Source organism: Hevea brasiliensis, chromosome 14, assembly GCF_030052815.1.
Source record: "Hevea brasiliensis isolate MT/VB/25A 57/8 chromosome 14, ASM3005281v1, whole genome shotgun sequence".
Lineage (NCBI taxonomy): Eukaryota > Viridiplantae > Streptophyta > Magnoliopsida > Malpighiales > Euphorbiaceae > Hevea > Hevea brasiliensis.
The window spans coordinates 42,516,032-42,536,468 of NC_079506.1; the positions used below are offsets into that span (position 1 = coordinate 42,516,032).

General features: G+C 33.5%; 1 protein-coding gene across 4 annotated transcripts; it reads right to left on the reverse strand.

Moving 5' to 3' along the window:
* Positions 1-1,667: 1,667 nt before the first annotated feature.
* Positions 1,668-19,236, reverse strand: LOC110635150 (sodium/hydrogen exchanger 6). Of its 4 annotated transcripts, none has more exons than XM_021784366.2 (22): positions 18,870-19,230; positions 18,717-18,768; positions 18,544-18,603; positions 18,394-18,418; positions 18,190-18,275; positions 17,980-18,091; positions 17,013-17,075; positions 16,870-16,889; positions 16,688-16,785; positions 15,198-15,226; positions 15,091-15,122; positions 14,948-14,995; positions 14,739-14,799; positions 14,557-14,654; positions 14,388-14,463; positions 14,280-14,299; positions 14,042-14,139; positions 13,847-13,956; positions 5,237-5,320; positions 4,161-4,258; positions 3,981-4,060; positions 1,668-1,945 (listed from the first exon to the last, which is right to left on the reverse strand). In XM_021784366.2, exons 1-22 carry the CDS (start codon positions 19,057-19,059, stop codon positions 1,896-1,898), a joined length of 1,590 nt encoding a protein of 529 aa, XP_021640058.2. In that variant the 5' UTR covers positions 19,060-19,230; the 3' UTR covers positions 1,668-1,895. The 4 variants fall into 4 exon arrangements, 2 of the variants coding, with proteins under 2 accessions (XP_021640058.2, XP_021640057.2); XM_021784365.2 differs by having other exon boundaries at positions 4,161-4,264; positions 18,870-19,227; XR_002491124.2 differs by lacking the exon at positions 1,668-1,945 and having other exon boundaries at positions 4,014-4,060; positions 13,843-13,956; positions 18,870-19,236.
* Between the last annotated feature and the right edge of the window lie 1,201 nt (positions 19,237-20,437).

The window sequence follows — 20,437 nt, forward strand, 5'->3', positions numbered from 1 at the left end:
ACTATTTTATTAATAAAATAAAACTTGACATTACTTCAAATTAAAAAGAGAGTAAGGAAATTGACCAATAGTTTTGAACCATCCCATTAACAAAATCTCACTTTAAGGACTAAATGATTTCCTATAAGAAAAACATATAATCGCTTACCAATGTTACTAAATCCGGCCTAGAAATGAACTCGGCGAAAGGATTGAGTGTATAATCACTAGTTCAACAAACGAACCAATAATTCAACTAATGATTCTTTAAAATATTAATTAAATACAAATTAGTTAAGTATTATAATTTAAAATAATTACGAATAATTTCCAATGTAATTAGAGACTTATAAATATGATCCAACATAAAATTAAAAGTATTAATGAAAACCCAACTTAGTAATAGACTTCATTTTGTCACTCTAATTGCAAAAACATAATAAAAATTGAGTTAAAAAAAATTAATATTGTATAATTTTCTATTATCTAACTATGCTTCGAGATTATTCATACTGGGTATACCCTAAGAGATATATACCATCTCATTTGATCGAAACGTAATGGAATTTTTATCTATTTAATTGTTTAAGTATTTCAATGCCTCCTTAATGTTATTGCCTTATTCTCATCAAGATAATTTACAAAACTAAACTTTTTTGCCAATTTTCGGTGAAATACTGCATCACTAATGACAGCTCTGAATCAGTTAAAAAAGCTAGCAAGAAACTAAAAGCTTTTGAATATGGAAAAGCTTTATGCTTGAAAGAAATATCATTGGATGTGTACATTAAGGAAAAACACTGAATGATGAAAATGAAAGAGTTTTCAAAACATAGAAAAGGCATCAATTTTTTACTTAATGAATGAACCGATCTGAGTCAAGTAGGCCAGTGCATATCGAGCGATTCAGGGCTGAGTCATAACGATTTTTTCCAATTCTCTTCCTTAACGGTTCAAAAGCGAATTCAGACCAATTTTAGGTCCAATTAACTAAGTCGACTCATCGGCTCAGTCCCGCTTATAATTTTTAATATAATAATTTACTCTTTTATTTTTATTCAAAATTGTAAATTCAAATTTATTTTATTTTTTAATTTTTATTTGTTTATGAAATGCACCATTTTAAAGTTTTCCATTAAGTATTAACAAAACAAAATTGAAGATATATTTTATAAAATTATCATTACACAAAATCACATAATACTTTTTATATTTTTCCATTATTTTAATAATGATCATGTCAAATTTAAATATCCTATCATGTCAAGCTTAAGCATTAAAAATATAATTTACCAACTTGGATAACTAATCCTGAGGATAGGAAAATTATAACATGAAACTTATGTATATACATTGATTTAATATATACTAATCGTTGATTGTGATTAATCTCACATAAGGATAATGGTTATAATCAAATTATTATATGCAATTCACTTGCACCAAATAAAAACTCCGATGAGATCCTTCCAAAGAAATGAGGACAAATAAAATGAAGCGAGGCGAAGGGAGGAGGGAAGAAAAAGTCTAGCAGATTCTCTCCACTAAGAGAAGACCAGTAGTAGGAAAGTAGAGATCATAAGCTTCAAATTTCAAAAGCATTAGAGTACCTAAATTGGTATATGCCGCAGAATGAAGTGGATCAAGCGTAAAATAAACAGTAGAACAAGAAAAAATGTAAGTAGATGTACTAGAACAAGAAAAATTGCAATAGACGCACTGATAATTCTTATATGTTTAACTGCTCAGAAAATGTCTAATTGGTATGACATCTACAAATGTATAACCTTGCATCTCAGTCGGCAGGTAGGCATTTGAGTGACTATGAAACCTTTCTGCCTGTCATCAGTAAATAATTATCTACAAAGCTGATTAAATATGGTGTCATATGTGTTACTCGAAACTGTCACCGGATATTAGTCATTGCCATGGAAGCCCCCTCTTCTTGAACTGGGCATTGGGTCATCTGTTAAGCAATCAAAATAGTAAGATTGATGTGAACCGAAAGTTAAAAAATGATCCTCAAGAGAAATTACCAGATACAAAAAATTTTATCAGGACAACATGCTGTACATTTTTGCTCCAAAGACGTGATCCTCTAATTTTACTAGTAGGATAAGCAAAATAAGAGGGCCCATATCTTTAAGAAGCTCCAAAGAACCAAGAAGCCATCTTTTTCTTTTTTTGTTTTCTTTCCCTCTCCATCTATGATGCATGACAGCCCGCAGGTCTTAGAATTGATGTTTTAGTTATAATAAGGAAGAAGGGGAATTATCTTATACAAAATGCTCCAAACAACAGGTAACTCGAGGAGAATCAAATTTAAAGGCTAAAAGGTCCAAATTGCCCCTTAAACTTTAATGTTTAATCTGATAGTCAAATAGGCCCTTGATTTTCAATAGTAGTCAATTGGGCTCTTCATAATTTAATTTCGGCTAAATAAGTCCAAAATTAATGACGTGAACTAACAGTGTTAAAAAAATTAATAAAGTTTGTAATGAATGAAATATTAATTTCATCTTATTTTTTTGTAAATGATTAATTAGACATTTGAGCACATGACTGAAATTGGGTTCAACTGAACCAAAATTGAAATACAAAGGGTCTAGTTGATCCCAGTTGAAATTTGAAGGTTTTGATTGACTGTAATTGACTGCAAGGACTTATTTTGACTATCGGACTAAAGTTAATAGATCAATTTGGGCATTTGGCCCAAATTTAAATGCTCAAGAAAACTAGAATCATGGACCTCAATTTTTTTATATCGAAGTTGTTTGTAGCATTATTGAGTACTTGAAGTTATTGGAGTCGCACAAGCTTGTTTGTCCAATATATTACAACTTCAAGATTTAGATGCATTTTGTAACTTCCAACTTTACTGGAATAAGCTGGCAGACCTTTATAAACTTTAGTTTTATATCCGAGTACAAAAATTCTTACAGGATTAAGGCTTCTAGCAGTTTAATTTTAAGGTAAGTTGAAACTATCTTTTTCAATTTTGTGAACTAGCAATTATCTTCCCTCCCTGATCAGTTTCTTGTTATTTAACAATTGCTATTGTAGCATCAAGTTATTAGGGATCATAATCGTAAAAAGTAGCATTATTCAAATATTTGACTGTCTGATTTTGGGAGCTTTTTGAGGTTTTGGAAGCTTTGGATACCAAAAGAATTGCCTCAATGTTATTGCGTAGTTCAAGCTTTTGTTTTGTTTTGTTGTGCTTTCATTTTCATTTTATTGCTACTTGCTTATTGAATTTAGGAGCTAAGATGATAATTATGAGTAGGGATTCTAGAACAATTAACTCTGTCCAAAGAAATTAGTTAAATTTTGCATTTTATCTTCCAGAAACTAGAATCACAAATTATATATTTGAATGCTAGAAACACACATGGTTACTGACTTACTGTGACAAAATGTGATTGCTCATAACAAGGATTGAGATTAAAAGGTCAACTCACCAGACTAGAAAACAAATCAAGAACATGGGAACATTTTCAGAGAAGTCATTCCAAATACCATCTAAATAGCAGAAACAATCCATAAGCAAGTTTTAAGATCTAATAATGTGCAACCACTCTTAATGAAATGAAACAGCAACATGTATTATTGCTGCCAAATAAGACTGAGGCATAGAAGAGGATTTCCAACTACCAAGAGACAGTTCTTCAAGCATGGAACCAAGATATCATTTAGGGGGGTGTGTATGTGTGTGTAACAGCAATTGGAAGTAAAAGGAGAGAAGAAAAAAGGGGAAGCCCCTACTGACTGCTTCTAAGCATTGGGTAGGTTTATGAACTAGATTTGTTCAGATTAAAATTCAATTTTAACCCCAAAATTTTGGGGCAAAATAGTTGTTCCAATCAATAGCCATATATAGTGTTGAATACAACTATACCTGCACAAAATCCCTGGCAGCAGCAGTAGTGTTTCGGAAAAATTTTCAGCAGCAAACTACACAACAATTTCTTAATCAATAACTATGTGCAAGTCTTTCTTACCATGATCTTCTTCATCTCCATTTTGACTTGTGAAGAAAGGAGTAAGGTAATTCCTATCTAATGCTGTGAATGATGCTGCACTGTATATGGGGAAAAAAAGACATTAAAAAAATCTAAAGCCAAAAAACAAAAATTTGCAGGAATGACAGTTTGTGTGATTGTAAAATTTTCAGAATTTACCTCCTGTGGAATTCTTTAAGTTTCATTTTCAACCTGTTCCCTGATGTGTCATCATCGTCATATGAGGGAGCAATGTAACCATTATTTCCCTCAAAACTCTGAAACTGATAAAAAGACTTAGTGATTAACATTCTGGTGGCAGTGTGCCCTAATTCAATTATTTGCCCTCATCAAACTAAGCAATATAAAAGACACTCAGTAGAATGAAGGTAAAGTGGGAGCTGAGGTTGCTGCATCATAATGAGAGCGCCATAAGAGCATTTCACGTTCAGATCCACAAATATTCTTGCGAAAAATATTGAATGCAACATCTTCATTGGCATTAGGGAAAATCTCAAGTCTCAACACATGATTTAAAAAATTTCGATAGTTCCCCAAACAGAAAGCAATTATTTTATCATAAATGATCCTAGAAAAGACAGCAAATGAGCAATATTGTGCATGAATGATAGGGATAGGCTCATACTGACTCAGATCAGGTAGTTAACAACAATAGCCTGGTTCCTTTAAGGTTAAATATGCTGAGGCTAGAGCAGGAATCAGTTGAGTGATGACTCCAATGACCTCTCCTCTCCATTTTTGAAGTGTCACCCAACTCACACAATGTAGGGACTTGCTTTTTTAAAAATGATCAAATTTATAGTGTAAGAGGCAAGATGCTAAAATCCCATATCAGATAGCAACCAACATAAGTTGATCGCAGTGTTGACTGAAGCTTTTGGGTTAGGAAGTGCACATTGCATGTATATGGAATTCTTCTCACCTATACAAGCCAACCTGATTCCCTAGACTTATAAGCTCCTCGTCATAACAGGAACTGTACCTATTCCACAATCCCAACTATTGGTTGAAATTTTAAGTGTAATTATTAGTAGATAAAATGTATTTTTTACACATTTGTGGGATATAAATTTCACATGTAAGCAAATAATAAATATTCCAATCAAAACTATTTTATTCCTACTCTTCCATTTCAAGAACCAAATGAGGCCTTTGTTCCATAAATAGATAATATAATTTCACTGAATTAAAAGAGATAGGATAAAAGAAAATAATCTATTTTTAGCAGAAATTACTTCTCTCATGGAGCCATCATGGCCATCTCCAACAACTTGTAAAGCTTCCAGCATGGTACCAGTTGAACCCCCAATTAGCAACACCTGAAACATTGTTGAGAATGTTACAAGTAAAAAAGAATGAGCTTGATATGAAACTTGCATTGAGCTTGATATGAAACTTGCATTGATAACTCAAACATGAGAATAATTAAGAAGAATCACGGATGGGGTTTCACTTAAGTTTCTGTCAGGTTTTAAATTGGTGCAACACAGAGCATGCAATTTTTTGAACACTTGAAACAGCCATTATACACACATAAGCGTATGTGAAAGAAAAAAATTATTCAATTTATGGGGGAACTCAGAATTATTAAAAAATTGTAATGAATAATATTTTACTCAAAATTAATACTTCCTGAATTTTAAGCATAAAAAACAAGCATCTTTCCACATGGAGAATAAGAAATAAGAAACATGCATAAGGTTTCCAGTAAGTTTCTGCAAAACAGAGAAAAGCAAACTTTTGAACTAATCTGCCAACCATCATACACTCAAAGTGTACACAAAAAACAAAAAATTTGTTGAAAATAAACTAGTAAATTTTAATAAATATTAAAGAATAATTTTAAATCAAAATAAAATAAAAAAAATTTGTAAATTGTAAATATCAATAAAATGTATCTTTTTACAATCAAGACACGATGGTAGGGCAAAATTGACAGCTGAACTACTCTGTTGAACGCTAATTTTGTGAAATAGTAAAGTGTTTCCATCTTGTTAATCTTTTCTTAACCAGAAGCTACTTACTCAAGCACCAGGAGTATATTCTACGTCCAATCTAGTGTCAAAGTTTTTGATCCTGCCTGATGGCTGATAGCTGTTTATGATGGAGGATACATGGAAAAAAAGATTAAAAAAATAAATGAAAAAGAAGCCCCCAATCAGAGAGGAAGAGAGATGAGGATTGCAGATTTCTACAAGGTTGTGCAAGCTATATAGAAATGGTACAGTAGCTCCAACAGAAGCAGTAGAAAGTTAATGTGAATACCAAAAGGTGGCATATTAGGAAACTGAACAAGATTATCACCTATGTAAGCTTCAAAATTGTAAAGATAACAGAGTCCAGGAATATGGTTTAAGGATTTGTTGTGCGGGCAACAGTTGGTGCAAGCTCTCCAGAAATGGGAACACACACAGCAGCCACCACAATTGTAATATTTGGGGTTGTTTGATGTGTGATAAATAAACGATCTGCTATTGAATTGTTTATCTCAGAGGTTTTCTGGGAACTACTAGTAGCTGTTAACAATCATGTGGATAACAAGTACAGGTCATTAAAATGGTAACTAATTCAGTTGTACAACAGTAATTAGTTAAGAGAGAACATGGTGCTATATAAGCAGAGATGCTAGGTTGTTACCAATGTTATTAAGGCAAAAGGCGACTAAGGTGACAAGATACCCTGTGGCCTTAGGCGAGAGGGAGCTGAGGCAAGGCTTTTTTAAAGCGAGGGGCCAAAGCCTAAATTGCCTAAATTATATATATATATATAGACACACACACACCCCCCCCCCCCCCCTCCATCTAAAATATCACAATACCCATTTAATAAAAAGCTTATCACAATTGACAATTACCCATGCTCCAAGTCTCCAATTAATAGGACCTAAACCATTTCAAAATTAACTATAAGGATCTAAATAATTTAGCCTAAACAAGACTCCAAGAGTACTCCATATTTTCATTTAGCCTAAAAAATTAGGGGCAATTAAGAAAAAAAATTGTCATGATATTAGCCTAAATAAATATCATATCACAAATTCACAATACTCATATAACAAAATGCATATCACAATACCCATATTCCAAAAAATAAACAACAAACATATCTAACAAAACAATTCAAATAAAAAAAAAAAAAATTGTTGTCCTGCCGGGTTTAAAAATGGCGTGCAGAATATAAGGAAGTACAGCAGAATAGAAAAAGAGAGAAGGAAGAGAGAAAAGAAAGAGGAAAAAAAAAAGGGGAAAACACATCGTGAGAGAGAGGTGTTTTGTTAACTGTTAAGAGAAGAATAGAATGCTAGCAGAGGAAAAGAGAGGAAAGAAAAAGAAGATGAGAGAGAGAGAAAGGATGAGACATACTTTAGGATTGAGAGAGGAGAGAGCTGCTGTGAAAGAGGGAAGCAGTGTATTCTCTTTTTGGCATGACAAAAGAAGAGCCTCTTAGGTTTTTTTTTTAATTTTTTTTCTGTAAAAAATAATTAAAAATAAAAAAGTAGATGTTAATTGCAAGAGGCGTCACCTCCCTTGCCTCATGCCCATTGCCCCTTCCTCCCAAGTGGTTGCCTCTTGCAAGCAAGGCAAGGCGGTGCCAAGCAAGGCAAGGCGCTAGAGGGTCACCTCGCCTAGCCCAGTGCCTCGCCTGGCACCTGTTCTCGCCTTTAACAACACTGGTTGTTATTAGTGTGAAATTAGTAATCAATCCTTCTCTGTCTCTATCTCATTCTTTTTTTCCCCTCACTAGTCTCTTGGATACTTACGATCGAGAAATCACTAGTATCATTAGATCTCTTGAGCCTACCAAGAGATGTCACATACCTTAGGCGAGAGGCAAGATGTGACGCGAGGACCTTTTTGAAGCAAGGCACCACAACCTAAATTGCTTAAGTTATATATATATATATACTTCTAACATAAAATTCATACATTTAACTAGTTTAATAAGCAACAAGACAATACAAGTAGATCAAAAGGAGCATGATTTTTAATTATAGATAAATTTCACAACCTACATATGCTCACCAAATTAACAAGAATAAAAAGTAGAAGTAACAAGAAATTAACAACAAACTAACAATTAACAATATCCATATAAATTAAGCAACAAATTGACAACTAATTAACAAGAACAAAAAGTAAAACTAACGAGATATTAACTACATATAAATATAACAACAAATTAACAACTAATTAATAAGAATAAAAAGTAAAAGTAATAAGAATTAACAAATTAACAATGCCCATATAAATTAATCAACAAATTAACAATTAATTAACAAGAATAAAAAGTACAAGCAACAACAAATTAACAAACTAATAATACCCATATAAATTAACAACATCCATACAACAGAATTCAAGAAGAGAGGAGGAGGAGAGAAAAAGAAGAAAAAAAAGGTAAAAATGAAAAAAAAATGTGCAAAATGACTGTTGTGTTGAGACGATAACAGGAGAAGAAAGAGAGGAAAGAAGAAAAAGGGAGGGTGGGGTGCGGCCGCAGGGGTTGGTGTGGGTTGGGGGGAGAGCGAGAGATACCCGATTGTTGAAAGAGAGGAGCTGCTGGGAGTGTTTCTCTTTTGCGTGAGGTCTGTGAGTGTTTCTTGTGAGGTAGGTTGGTAGGGTTTTAATTTTATTTAGGGTTAAAAACAATTAAAAAGGAAAAAAAAATTATCGTTTCTTCACAGAGGCATCGCCTCAGAGCTCTCGCCTGTGTCACTGGGGCACTTGCCTTCTCAATGCCAAGCCAGGTGGTGCCAGGCGAGGTGCTAGAGGGTCTCCTTGCTCGCCTTTAATAACACTACTCCTACCATAAAATACTTTGTCAATATGAATATTACCTTTAGAGAATCAAAATCTAAAAAGGTGACTTGACAGGAAAATAAGACCCAAATTCTCTAAAAGTAACATCCATATTGACAAAGTATTTCCTAGTAAAAGAATGATAACATTTATAGCCCTTTTGAGTACCAAAGTATCCTACAAACACACATTTAAAAGCCCTTTAAAGGTTAATAATGGGCCACCTAACAAAGACCAACCACCTCCTTAAACCCCAAAGAGATTGAATGAATTGGATTTGGAAATCTACATGCTTTAGAATAAGATAGATACAACCATTAACCTTGATACACCTAATCAACCAGCATCTCTCAAATCATCCTGAAGAATGCAGTGAGTCTTCTTTAATTTCTGATGATCCTAATTATGTTTCTGAGTTTAATTCCAATTCTACTATTAATGATCTCAATGTTTCCATTGCTCTCAGAAAATGAGTTAGAGCTTGTACTGAGCACCCATTTCTAATTTTATTTCTTATAACTCCTTGTCTCCTTTCTATAAAGAATTTGTCTTGTCTGTTTTTTATACCACTTGTTGGAAGGAAGTACGTCTTTATCCAAGATGGAAGGCAACTATGTTAGAGGAGATGAGAGCTTTGTGAAAAAATGAGAGACGGGATCTTGTATCTCTTCCATTGGGAAAGAGACCAGTGGGATGCAAGTGAATGTTCACAGTAAAACAGAAGGCAGTTGGTTCCATTGAAAGGTACAAGGCCAAGTTAATGGCTAAAGGTTTCACTCAGACATATGAGGTGGATTATCATAAGACTTTTGGCCTTGTTACCAAGATGAATACCATCAGAATCTTATTGTCATGTATAACAAATCTTGAATGGGACTTAAAACAATTTGATGTAAAGAATACTTTCCTGCATGGAGACTTACAGGAGGAGGTGTACATGGACATTCTCCCAAGGTAATGATGATAGAACCAAAAGGAAAGTTTGCAGGCTGAAAAACGCTTTGGATAATTTGAAGCTGTCACTCAAAGCATGCTTTGATAGATTCAGTAAGGCCATGATCTCCTTTGGATACTATCAAAGTAATGTGGATCATACTCTAAATATGAAACACTATAGAGGTAAAATCACGTTGCTTATTGTTTATGTTGATGACATTGTTACAACAGGAGATGATAAGGAGGAGATTGCCCATCTAAAAAAACTCTTGGCCTCGGAGTTTGAGATTAAAGACTTGGGTAGATCAAGTTATTTCCTCGGAATAGAGGTTGTAAGATCAGACAAGGAATCTTCATCTCTCCAAGAAAGTATATTTTAGACCTCTTATAAGAAACAGGCATGTTGGGCTATAAACCTGTAGAATCTTCTATTGGAACTAATCATAAACTATAAGCAGGAGTTGGAGAATCAATTGACTTAGAAAGATATCAAGGATTGGTTGGAAGATTAATTTAACTCTCGCACACTAGACTAGACATAGCTTATGCAGTGAGTCTAGTAAATCAATATATGCATTATCCTCAAGCACCTCACTTAGAAGCTCTTTTCCACATATTGGGGTATCTAAAATCTACACCTAAGAAAAGACTTCTTTTTTCAAAGCATGGTCATCTCCAGATAAAAGCCTTTAAGATGAATATTGGACTGGATCTCTTGATTATAGGAGGCCTACATTAGGTTATTGTACCTTTATTGGTGGTAATCTCTTTACTTGGACACACAAGGAACAAAATGTGACAACTAGATCAAGTGCTGGAGTAGAATATAGGGCTATCGCACAAAGCATCTATGAGCTATTGTGGTTGCGGAAATTGATGGAAGAGTTCATGTTGTTAGATACCAATAGCTTCCTTTATTTTGTAACAACAAAGCTGCTATTAATATTGTCTACAATCCAGTTCAACATAATAGGACCAAGAACATAGAGATTGATCGCCACTTCATAAAGGAGAAAATTGTATATGGTTCATGGATTGTGACTTATGTGACTTCAAATGAGCAGTTGGCTGATATATTTACAAAAGGTCTAAGCATCAAAGTATTCCACACTTTAGTTTGCAAGCTGGGCATGTGTAATATCCATACACCAACTTGCGAGGGAGTATTGGAATCCCTTGATTTTAGGAATGCAGACTATTAGGCATTAATTATATTTTCCTATTATAATTAGCTTCCCATTTTTTAACTTCCTCTTTAGGTTTGATTCTTTGTATATAAATAGAAGCCTTGTACATCATTTTTTACTATTAAGAAATACATAGAAAATTCCCTCAAATATTAGTTTCTTTCACCAGTAGAGTTTAGGATTCACTACCACCATGAAATTCTCACACCTAGGACTAGAATTGTATCACACAAATTAAAAGAACCATAATTACCAGAACATTTATTCATTTGAGTAATTGCCTTCAAATCAAAGCACCACATTGATTATTTAGACTACTACTAATCCTAATTCTTATTGTACTTGGACTCCCAAGTAAGAACAAAGACCATTCATTTACTGATTACTATACTTACTAAAACTTCTACCCAAACTCAAAACATAAACTGAATTTTTGACACCTAAAATTATAACACAACCTATCCCGGCAAACACTGAAAAGTACTAAATTACCATCAGGCCCTAAAATCAAGGCAATTGACTTAAATAAACATAAATTAAAATAAAATAAAATAAAAACTAAACTATGACTAAAAGACCTTATGAGGTTGCAAACCAAATATAGACCTGAAATATAAAAATTGTTTGATCTTTCATTTGCTTTCTCAAAACTTCTTATTGGCTCCATCAGAGATTGGTAGAGAAATATTTAAGAAGGGGTGCTGCAGATATGGAACTTGCCAATATGATAGCAGTGTGTATGGGCCAATGTTAACCTGGACTATGGTATGCACTAATTATCTGTAAGTAGGTGAAAGAAGACGCAAATACCTAAAGTTCATATTTAAAAGAAATAAACTTTGATATAGCTTTTATGTTAAATATGAGGCCCACAATTGAAGCTTAAAAGAGAGCCCTTAAACCCTAGGGCATAAAAAGATGAAAAAGCCTAGCAGACAGTAGGATATCAAAACGAAATAACAATAACAAAACATTCCAGATTTTACATAAATATCTCACAAGCCTCACCTGAATACGACCCCACACACCCACACCACCCCGTCTTTTTTTTTTTCTACTTCTTTTCTCCATTGTGTAACAACCATTATAAGACAGCATATCCATCTCCAAATGCCAAATAATACATAAAGAAGCTTAACTTCCATAGATTTGTCAATATTATTCTGACATTTAATACTTCAACTTGCAACTATAAGGGTGATATGCTTGCCTTGGCCCCAATGATGTCACACCAATAATGTGAAACTTTTGAAACTAACTCATGGTAGGATGCCACGTGGCAATGTGCAAAAAATTTCTTGTTTAGTAGACCAGTAGTTGAACTTGAATTCAAGTTGTCATGTGTCACATTGCAATAGCATTTGCTCCATGTTGGGTGATGTTTTCATACATCTAATACTTGCTTTATAAGATTTTTTGTTTTTCAACATGAAAGATGATGATTCCTGGCTAGAGAAAGCCAACGATTTATCAACAACAGTAAATAATTCAATAAGATAGATCCTCAACTAATCAACATTCAAGTGTTTTGAAGTGAATGAATATAAGGCAAACCTCTTAGTACCAAAGTAATCCAAATTTGAAACTTTTGGACCAAAAGGAGGTATTTAGGGGTGGGCATAAAGCCCAGTTGATGCTTATTAAAAGTAAGACCTAAGGTCCCAAAGCTCATAACAGATCAGGCCCAATGCAAGCCTAGCATTAAAACAAACACAAAGGGCCTAGGCCAACCCAAATTTCTTAAAAATTTTTTATTTTTCATAAAAATTAATAATTATCTGCTATAATTATTGAAATTTTATTAATAAATATAACAATAACATTCAATCTAAATATATAATTTTTGCATTTCTAATATATGTACGAATACACTTTTAATACAAACCCAACTCCTTGGACTTAGTCCCTTAAATTTTCCAAGCCAAACAGTGGTTCGCCCATGCCCATCCCTAGGTTAGAGGGGTAGACCAAATTAGAACTCAAACAAATGCTAGACCCTGCCAACCTTGCAATTTCCAAGAGGGAACTTAGGCCCAACCATAACCAGTCAACCAAGTTAATCAAGTTTGACAAGGAAGTCCTGTATTTGAGATGGAAGATTGTCACACCCAACCCATCCCACATTAATTAAGGGCCAAAGAAGTGGTAGGGTAATTAATTTTTAGTTTGAAATTTTTGGATCAAATGTTTTAGGTCCATTTCTACTGGAGTCATCAGGGATTGCAACAGGTGATGGGTTGGGTAATTACAAATAAATGATAACTATGGGATATTCAATGCCATTCTTGAAAAACATGTTGATAGTTTACTACAAGGATAATAATAGTACAGACAAAATCAGAAGAGGATAGTCCATACCTAGGTATGCCTAATCCTAGTTATCCAACCCCATATATGGGCATACCTAATCCTCTCTCTCTTCTTTTTCTTCATCTCCTTTGCCTAAAGGTCGTGTGGGCTATCATGTATTGGTCTTTATCAGTCTATATCAGCCATAACATGCTACTATAATGAGAACTGAAATTCACTATCCCAAAATTGTGAACCCTATAATATATGGCAAACAATCCAATTTGTATTGGCCTATGTGAAGCAAATCAGCTGATGTTTAAAACCATGCAGAAAACTCAAATATTAAATATCACTAAATATATGTTCAACAGACATGCCAAAAGGTGCAGGTGCACATGTTCGTGTATTTCCAAAGTGAAGGGTGTGTATTGAATTCAAGATCCCCAAACTAATTTCCTTCAGCTTTACCTAATGTACCAAACTCAATTGATCAGATATTATAGGCCAATTACTATTAAAAAGACTATCACAAATTCCATCAAATGTCACCAAGTGCACATTCGAAATCCTCAAAATTTTCCAGATGTCTAATTAAATTCTCTAGTTTATGGAAAGGAGTCAGCATACCTACCGTCAATACAACTATAGCAGTGGTTGCAGTAAATATGGTTTGGCCATGTCCTTCTGGAAGATCATGAATCGATTGCAAAGCAAGGGCAAAAGCCATAGCCCCTCGAAGTCCTACCCACACAAATAATTAATTAAAATTTTACAATCTCAAAGAAAGCAAAAAACTCATTGCATACATGATGATTGCTGTCCTTACCACTGTACCAAAGTGCTTTCTGATGTTTTAAAGGTATATGACGATGTGCAGGTCGAACCAAATTGACCAAATATGCACAAGAAAAGACATTTGCTGCCCTAAAAAGATTTATTACACAAGTAGATTAATAGTTTCAGAATATAACAGCACACACCAAGATTTGGAAAACATTAAAATAACAGAAGATATAGGTCTCATATTAGCAATGAAACAGATTGCACATAATTGAAACTCCAACCTTGCAACTCCAATGAATAACTGCAATAGTCATAAAGGAGGTTAAGGAATAACAGCCAAAAGTCTCATGTTAAAATTGTTGCTTAAAAAAAAAATTCTGCAAGGATACAATTGAGAAAAAGATAAATCCAACATGGGACCAGCTATGTTGTTCCATTGCAATATCAAACCCCATGTATATAAATCTGCAAATTGGACAGGCATGTCAGTGCCAGGTTGGGCTACCACATACAAATAATTCAATCACTTAGTGAGAAAGATAGTAAATGCTCCCTTACACAAATGTTTCAGCTAGTGATGATATTAGGTGAAAAAATGCAGAAACAAATCGCTGAGAGTTTTCTGACAAATTTGAATAGGTATAGTGCTTCATGACCTAAAAAATATATGTTCTTCCATATCAGTGCTCCATCAATAATAAATGATATTTTTACAGTCAACATTTCACAACTGTACTTACTATTCCAGTGAACAATATCGACACGATACCAGAGAGGCCAAGACCTTCAGCAAGCATGTATCTAAAAAGACCAAAAAAAATATTGACATTAAAATGCACTATAAGTCTACCAGAAGTAAATAATAATAATAATAATAATAATAATAATAATAATAATAATAATAATAATAATAAAAAAATTACTGAAAGTAGTCCAGGAAAAAGCTTACGAGAAATATGGAAAAAGAACAAAAAGGCAACACTCCAAGTTTTGAAGGCTGTAGACAATGGCATAAATATTACATTTGAAAAAATCAGTGCACTATAAATAACCAGAAATTTGGCACGCAAAAAATAATTAACAAGTACTCACTTGTCAATATCCAAACCAGCATACTTGAAAAGGTTCAAGGAATTAAGGTTTCACATAACATTTCAACATCTAAAAATAATAAAGAATGAATAAATAGAAAAGGATATCAATGCAGAAGTAAATCCAACTCCCACACCTGTAAACAATATTTAGTGAATTATCAGTCATACTGAAGTGGACATATAACATTAAAGCATATGGCATTGGCAGTAAAATCTAAGAGAATGAAGTTCAACATAAAACTAATGAAGTATCAGTTCATGGAGAAGAAAAGGGACAGACTGCCAGACTCTCTCTCTCTCTCTCTCTCTCTCTCTCTCTCTCTCTCTCTCTCAAGCACATCCATACTCGATCAAAATTAAACAAATAAACCCACATAAAATAAAAATAGTGGTCAGACGATAGTTTCTTTTGTGCCCATAGGAGCACATTATGTTCCTACCAGTAGTACCAGAACTATATGGCAAAATGAGTTGCTTGAAAGCCAATTGTATTAAAACCAGCTTTTTATCTTGCCAGGTCCTAAAGAAATGTGTTTATTTAAAATGTACCTAATCTTGTTCGAATACAACCAACACCAAATGTAGTTCACCTCTAATAAAAAGAATCCAAGGCATAAGGGAAAGATCCAATAAATTGATTGCCAATCTATATGAGAGAAAGTATGTGAATTTTAAGCCCAAAAGGACTGGGCAGTAAAGATTTCTCATGGTATCATAATTTTTTGGTTCCAAATTTTATGTTGCCAATACATTTTCATTCTAAAATAAAAGAAAAGAAAAAGGAAAGGAAACAATGCATTCACAGCAAAGTTGCATTATTGATTTACTTGCAAAATCATCCTTAAGAAATATTTGTGAATCTTTCTAAGAATAATAAAGAAACTTCAATATTTATCTCTTGATCATCCTTTCTGATGCGTTCCACATCAGTTCTGCAGGGGGTCTTGAGTGTTATATATATGGGTTTGTAAACCTCCCCTTGTGAGCTAGCTTTTCAGGTGGAGTTAGGCAGATTCATATCATTTGATATCAGAGCCTCACTCTAAATGAGTCGGTGGGCCATGTACAAAGGATCCTTGACGTTCTTCGGAAGAGGTCGGGGTGAATGAGTCATGACCCCGGTTACTTCATGAGAACGTTCAATCTAAAGGGGTCAGGAATGATGCGTCCCACATCGGTTCTGCAGGGAGGTCTTGAGTGTTATATATATGGGTTTGCAAACCTCCCCTTGTGAGCTAGCTTTTGAGGTGGAGTTAGGCAGATTCATATCACTTTCTCTTTTGTCTTCAATCATTGATCCTTTTTTTTTTTTAATTTTCTGCATCCTCATGATTCACATCCCATTAAAAGTCACCAATGATGTTAAACCTAGAAGATTCTCTATTAGTCTTAATCCTAGCACTTATCCTTGTCAGTTTTAGTACTAGAATCAATATTGATTCGTCAGCCCAATAAAGATGCTGAAGCATGAAATTCTTAAGACAACGCAACCTTCTCCACACAACATCCCAGAAGCTTTAGCATTTTGCTGAAACTTCACAAAAAATAAAATAATACTTGAAGATACATAAAATAATTTACGAAATATGACTGACCAGCAGACATTGAACCAACAAATGTCTCAAGAAATCTGAGAATCAACATGAAGAAATTTGATCCAGATGACGCATGACTTTTCACCAAGGACATTGTCCTGCAACGCAAACACTGCTTAATTTAAAACTGAATTTTTAATCGTTTTGAATCTGCTGACATCAAATGCAGAAATTTTACATACCTGTACAAGGATATTGCCATCTACCAATTTCGCAACATACAAAAACATCACCATCATCCAGCGAATTTAGTCTCATATTAAATGAATGAAACATGCAGTTACTAAAAACGGTGAAACAACTGAATACAACAACTAAAGCTTACTGCATCATTCAAGACAGATTCTCCAAACACCAAAGCATAAAGGTTCATATCTGTGCCAAGTTCCTGCAATTAAGGACATAATATACAAACATTACAAAAAAATAAACATGATAAAATAATTAAACATAGATTTGTAATCCCTCAAAGCATTAAGCATGCATTTAAAAATTCTAATGCCATGCTGGATATGAGATTATGAGTTGACCATGGCATTCTTTTTCCCTCCTGTTCTTTCTAATGTACATATGCTGCAGCAGGACTTTCACAACATGCATCTTCTTCTTCTTCTTCTTCTTATTCTCCTCCTCCTCCTCCCTCCCTCTCTCTCTCTCTCTCTCTCTCTCTCTCTCTCACACACACACACACACACACACACACACACACACACATACACATGCATGCATGTTTGTATGATGAATTACTTTCCTTCTTCCCTCCCCCTCCCCCCTCCCCTCTTCTCTCTCTTCTCTCACACACAGGACTGCATTTATGTAGGATGTAAAACATGTATATTAATTACTGCTTCATTATGTTCCATTATTTGGTTTCTACAGAATCAGAGAAATCATTAAATTACAAATTATTTAAAGATGCCTTATAAAAAAAAAAAAAAAAAAAAAAAACAAAACAAAAAAGAGCTCTCTAATCTATTTGCAAATCTACCAAAGGAAATCACCCTGAAATAACCAAATTCAAAACACCAAAGCGAAGCCCAAAAAAAGAAAAAAAATGAAAAAAAAAAACTATCTTGTCACGTATTAATGGCATTGGCAAATGGTCCTTATAACAAGACAAGAGAGCATCATTTCACCATCAACAAGTATTGTTTTCTTCATATTATTATTATATGGATTCACTGTCTAGATGCAGTAATATAACTTCATCCCACCCTACTTCTATTTTATTTAAAAACATGTATGGACACTTTAGCTAAGCCATGCAATAGAAAGAAAGAATGCCAAAGCACCTGGAATATGGATAAAACAGTGACAGGATCTGTTGCTGATATTAGAGCACCAAACATCAGACACTCAACAAAAGGAAGCCTATACATCAGGTACACAAGACCACCAACATAACTGACCCAGGAAGCAGTGATAAAAAGTGAGTGGACAATATCAAAATCCTAAATGTCATTGAAGGAAGGATGGCTACATGAAAATACAAATATACTTACACCAGAAAACCTGTAACAATTGAGGCTATAAAGGTTCCTAGGATAGCAAATGTGACAATGGCTCCAAAATTAGAAAAGAAAGGTTTCTGAAAAAAAAAATAACAATCAAACAGGTCATTCAACACAAAATTAGGCCACATATATTGCATTTTATAAAGCCTATAATTTGCAAATAGTATATGGAGACAGCAGGATACTACTTACAGGTGATAAACTGAACCCAGACTCAGTACAAACACATATGTTAAGGAAAAGAACAGGTAGAAAATGCAATATCAAATTTGAGTGCATTAATATGCAGGACATATATATATATATATATATATATATATATATAACTCTAAGTTAGGATATAATATAATAGGAGGGAGCAGAAACAGGAAGAAAAACTCCTCATGGAAATTAAACCAAGCCCTGCAAGCACAAAATATATAGTGATTCATGTATACCATCATATGAATAATTCTGGGCAGGGGCAAACCAACGAATAAATAATTACTTAAAAAAATGAAAAAAAAAAAAAGAACCTGATGCTTGTTTCTGTATCTGAAATGTTAGCGAGTCCACCAACAATTAGACCTGAAAACAAATACCCAATTGAGAAAACCTGAGGCAAAACCAAAACCCTAGAACTTTTCTTTCTTCTCTTAAAAGGAGAACAAAAAAGAATACCAAATTACCAATAAGAAGAGAAGCACTGGCTTCGGGCAGATAATAGAATTTGTAACGGCGAAGAACGTGACCAAGGATGAAGGAAAGAACAAGCATCATGATCTGAAGGAGTATGCCCACTCCGGCCGCTTGTTGGTCCTTTCCTGGATGTGAATCACTCGGAGAAATTTGGAGTTCCTCCATACCAATCGTGCTCATTTTGTCTTCTTCTTTGTTAGACCACAACACAGACACAAGGAGTTTCAGGAATCCCTGTTATTCAGTAATGAGAAAACATGATCAACCATCCATCAGTTTTCCTCCATGATGCTTGTTTCTTCTTCCGTTGCTTCTTCATTTTTCAATGGGCTTTTCTTTAGCCCATTCTAATAAAATCCACGTCGACTGAGATCAAGGTCAAACAATTTTAGGATAATTATAAATTAACCACAATGTATTCCTCAACTTTCAATATCTGCCTCACATTAAAAGTTTGGATTTCTTAGTGGTACTATAGAGTAGTCTCATGTAGACCTAGCCAAGGCCGGTTCTGGTCCAGTTCTCTAATCTTTGGAGGCTGGAACCGAAATCGGTCAAACCGTTTAAATCAATTCTAGTTCAATTACAATTTTGAGTTGATTTCGATTTAATTTTAAGGCGCTTATAGTTCTTTTTTTTTTACTATTATAGTTATAGTTGGATCCAATTTAATCCAGTTCGATCAGTGACTGTTTAATTCCAATTTCAATATAAATTTACATTTCTTTAAAGAGTTTAAATTCAATAAAATTATAAACAAAAATGAAAATTCAGTTTAATTAGATAATGTCACATTCAAACCTCCAATAATTATTAAATTGACTAATCATTAATTAGTCCATACCATAATTCATATCTATTAAATTTCAATAAATCCTATCTATTAAATTTCAATAAATTCTAATATTTTATCCATTTTAAATCAATCAAAAGAAATTATCTCATTTAGTTTTAAGATTCTTTCATATCAATCTCCAATTTCATCTAATATAAAATAGAAATAATTTCTCAAATAATTTACGAAATTTATATTAAAAAAAATTGTCATTCTCACACCAATAAATCTTATACTATGCATGCATCACTCTATCATCTTAACTCAGGATAATCTCATCTCCTTTAAGAAAAAAAGAACTTATTTTTATATAAATTATTTTTTCCTAAATAATAATAATAATAAAATTTACAAAAAATACCAATTAAAAAGAAATCCTTTTGTAGATATTTCTACACCTTTAAACACCCAAGCGTATATATTTTAATTCATTAAACTTTAATAAAACTAAAAATCTAAACTATGTTAATTAATTTCAAAAATTTATAGAAATTATTGTGTACCTTATTTAATAATGGCTGTAACGCCCTCACTTTACGTAGTCCGTACATTCGACTACTTTGGTGGCCTAATGTCGGTCCGGACAAGTCAGGATGTCTGGAACTACACTTCAGTGATAATAAACAGGCATAAAATGATGAAATAAATAAAAAGAAAATACAAGAAAAATTAAGAAAAAAATAAAAAGATGAAATGAAATTAAGTTAAATGAGCCGGCACCGT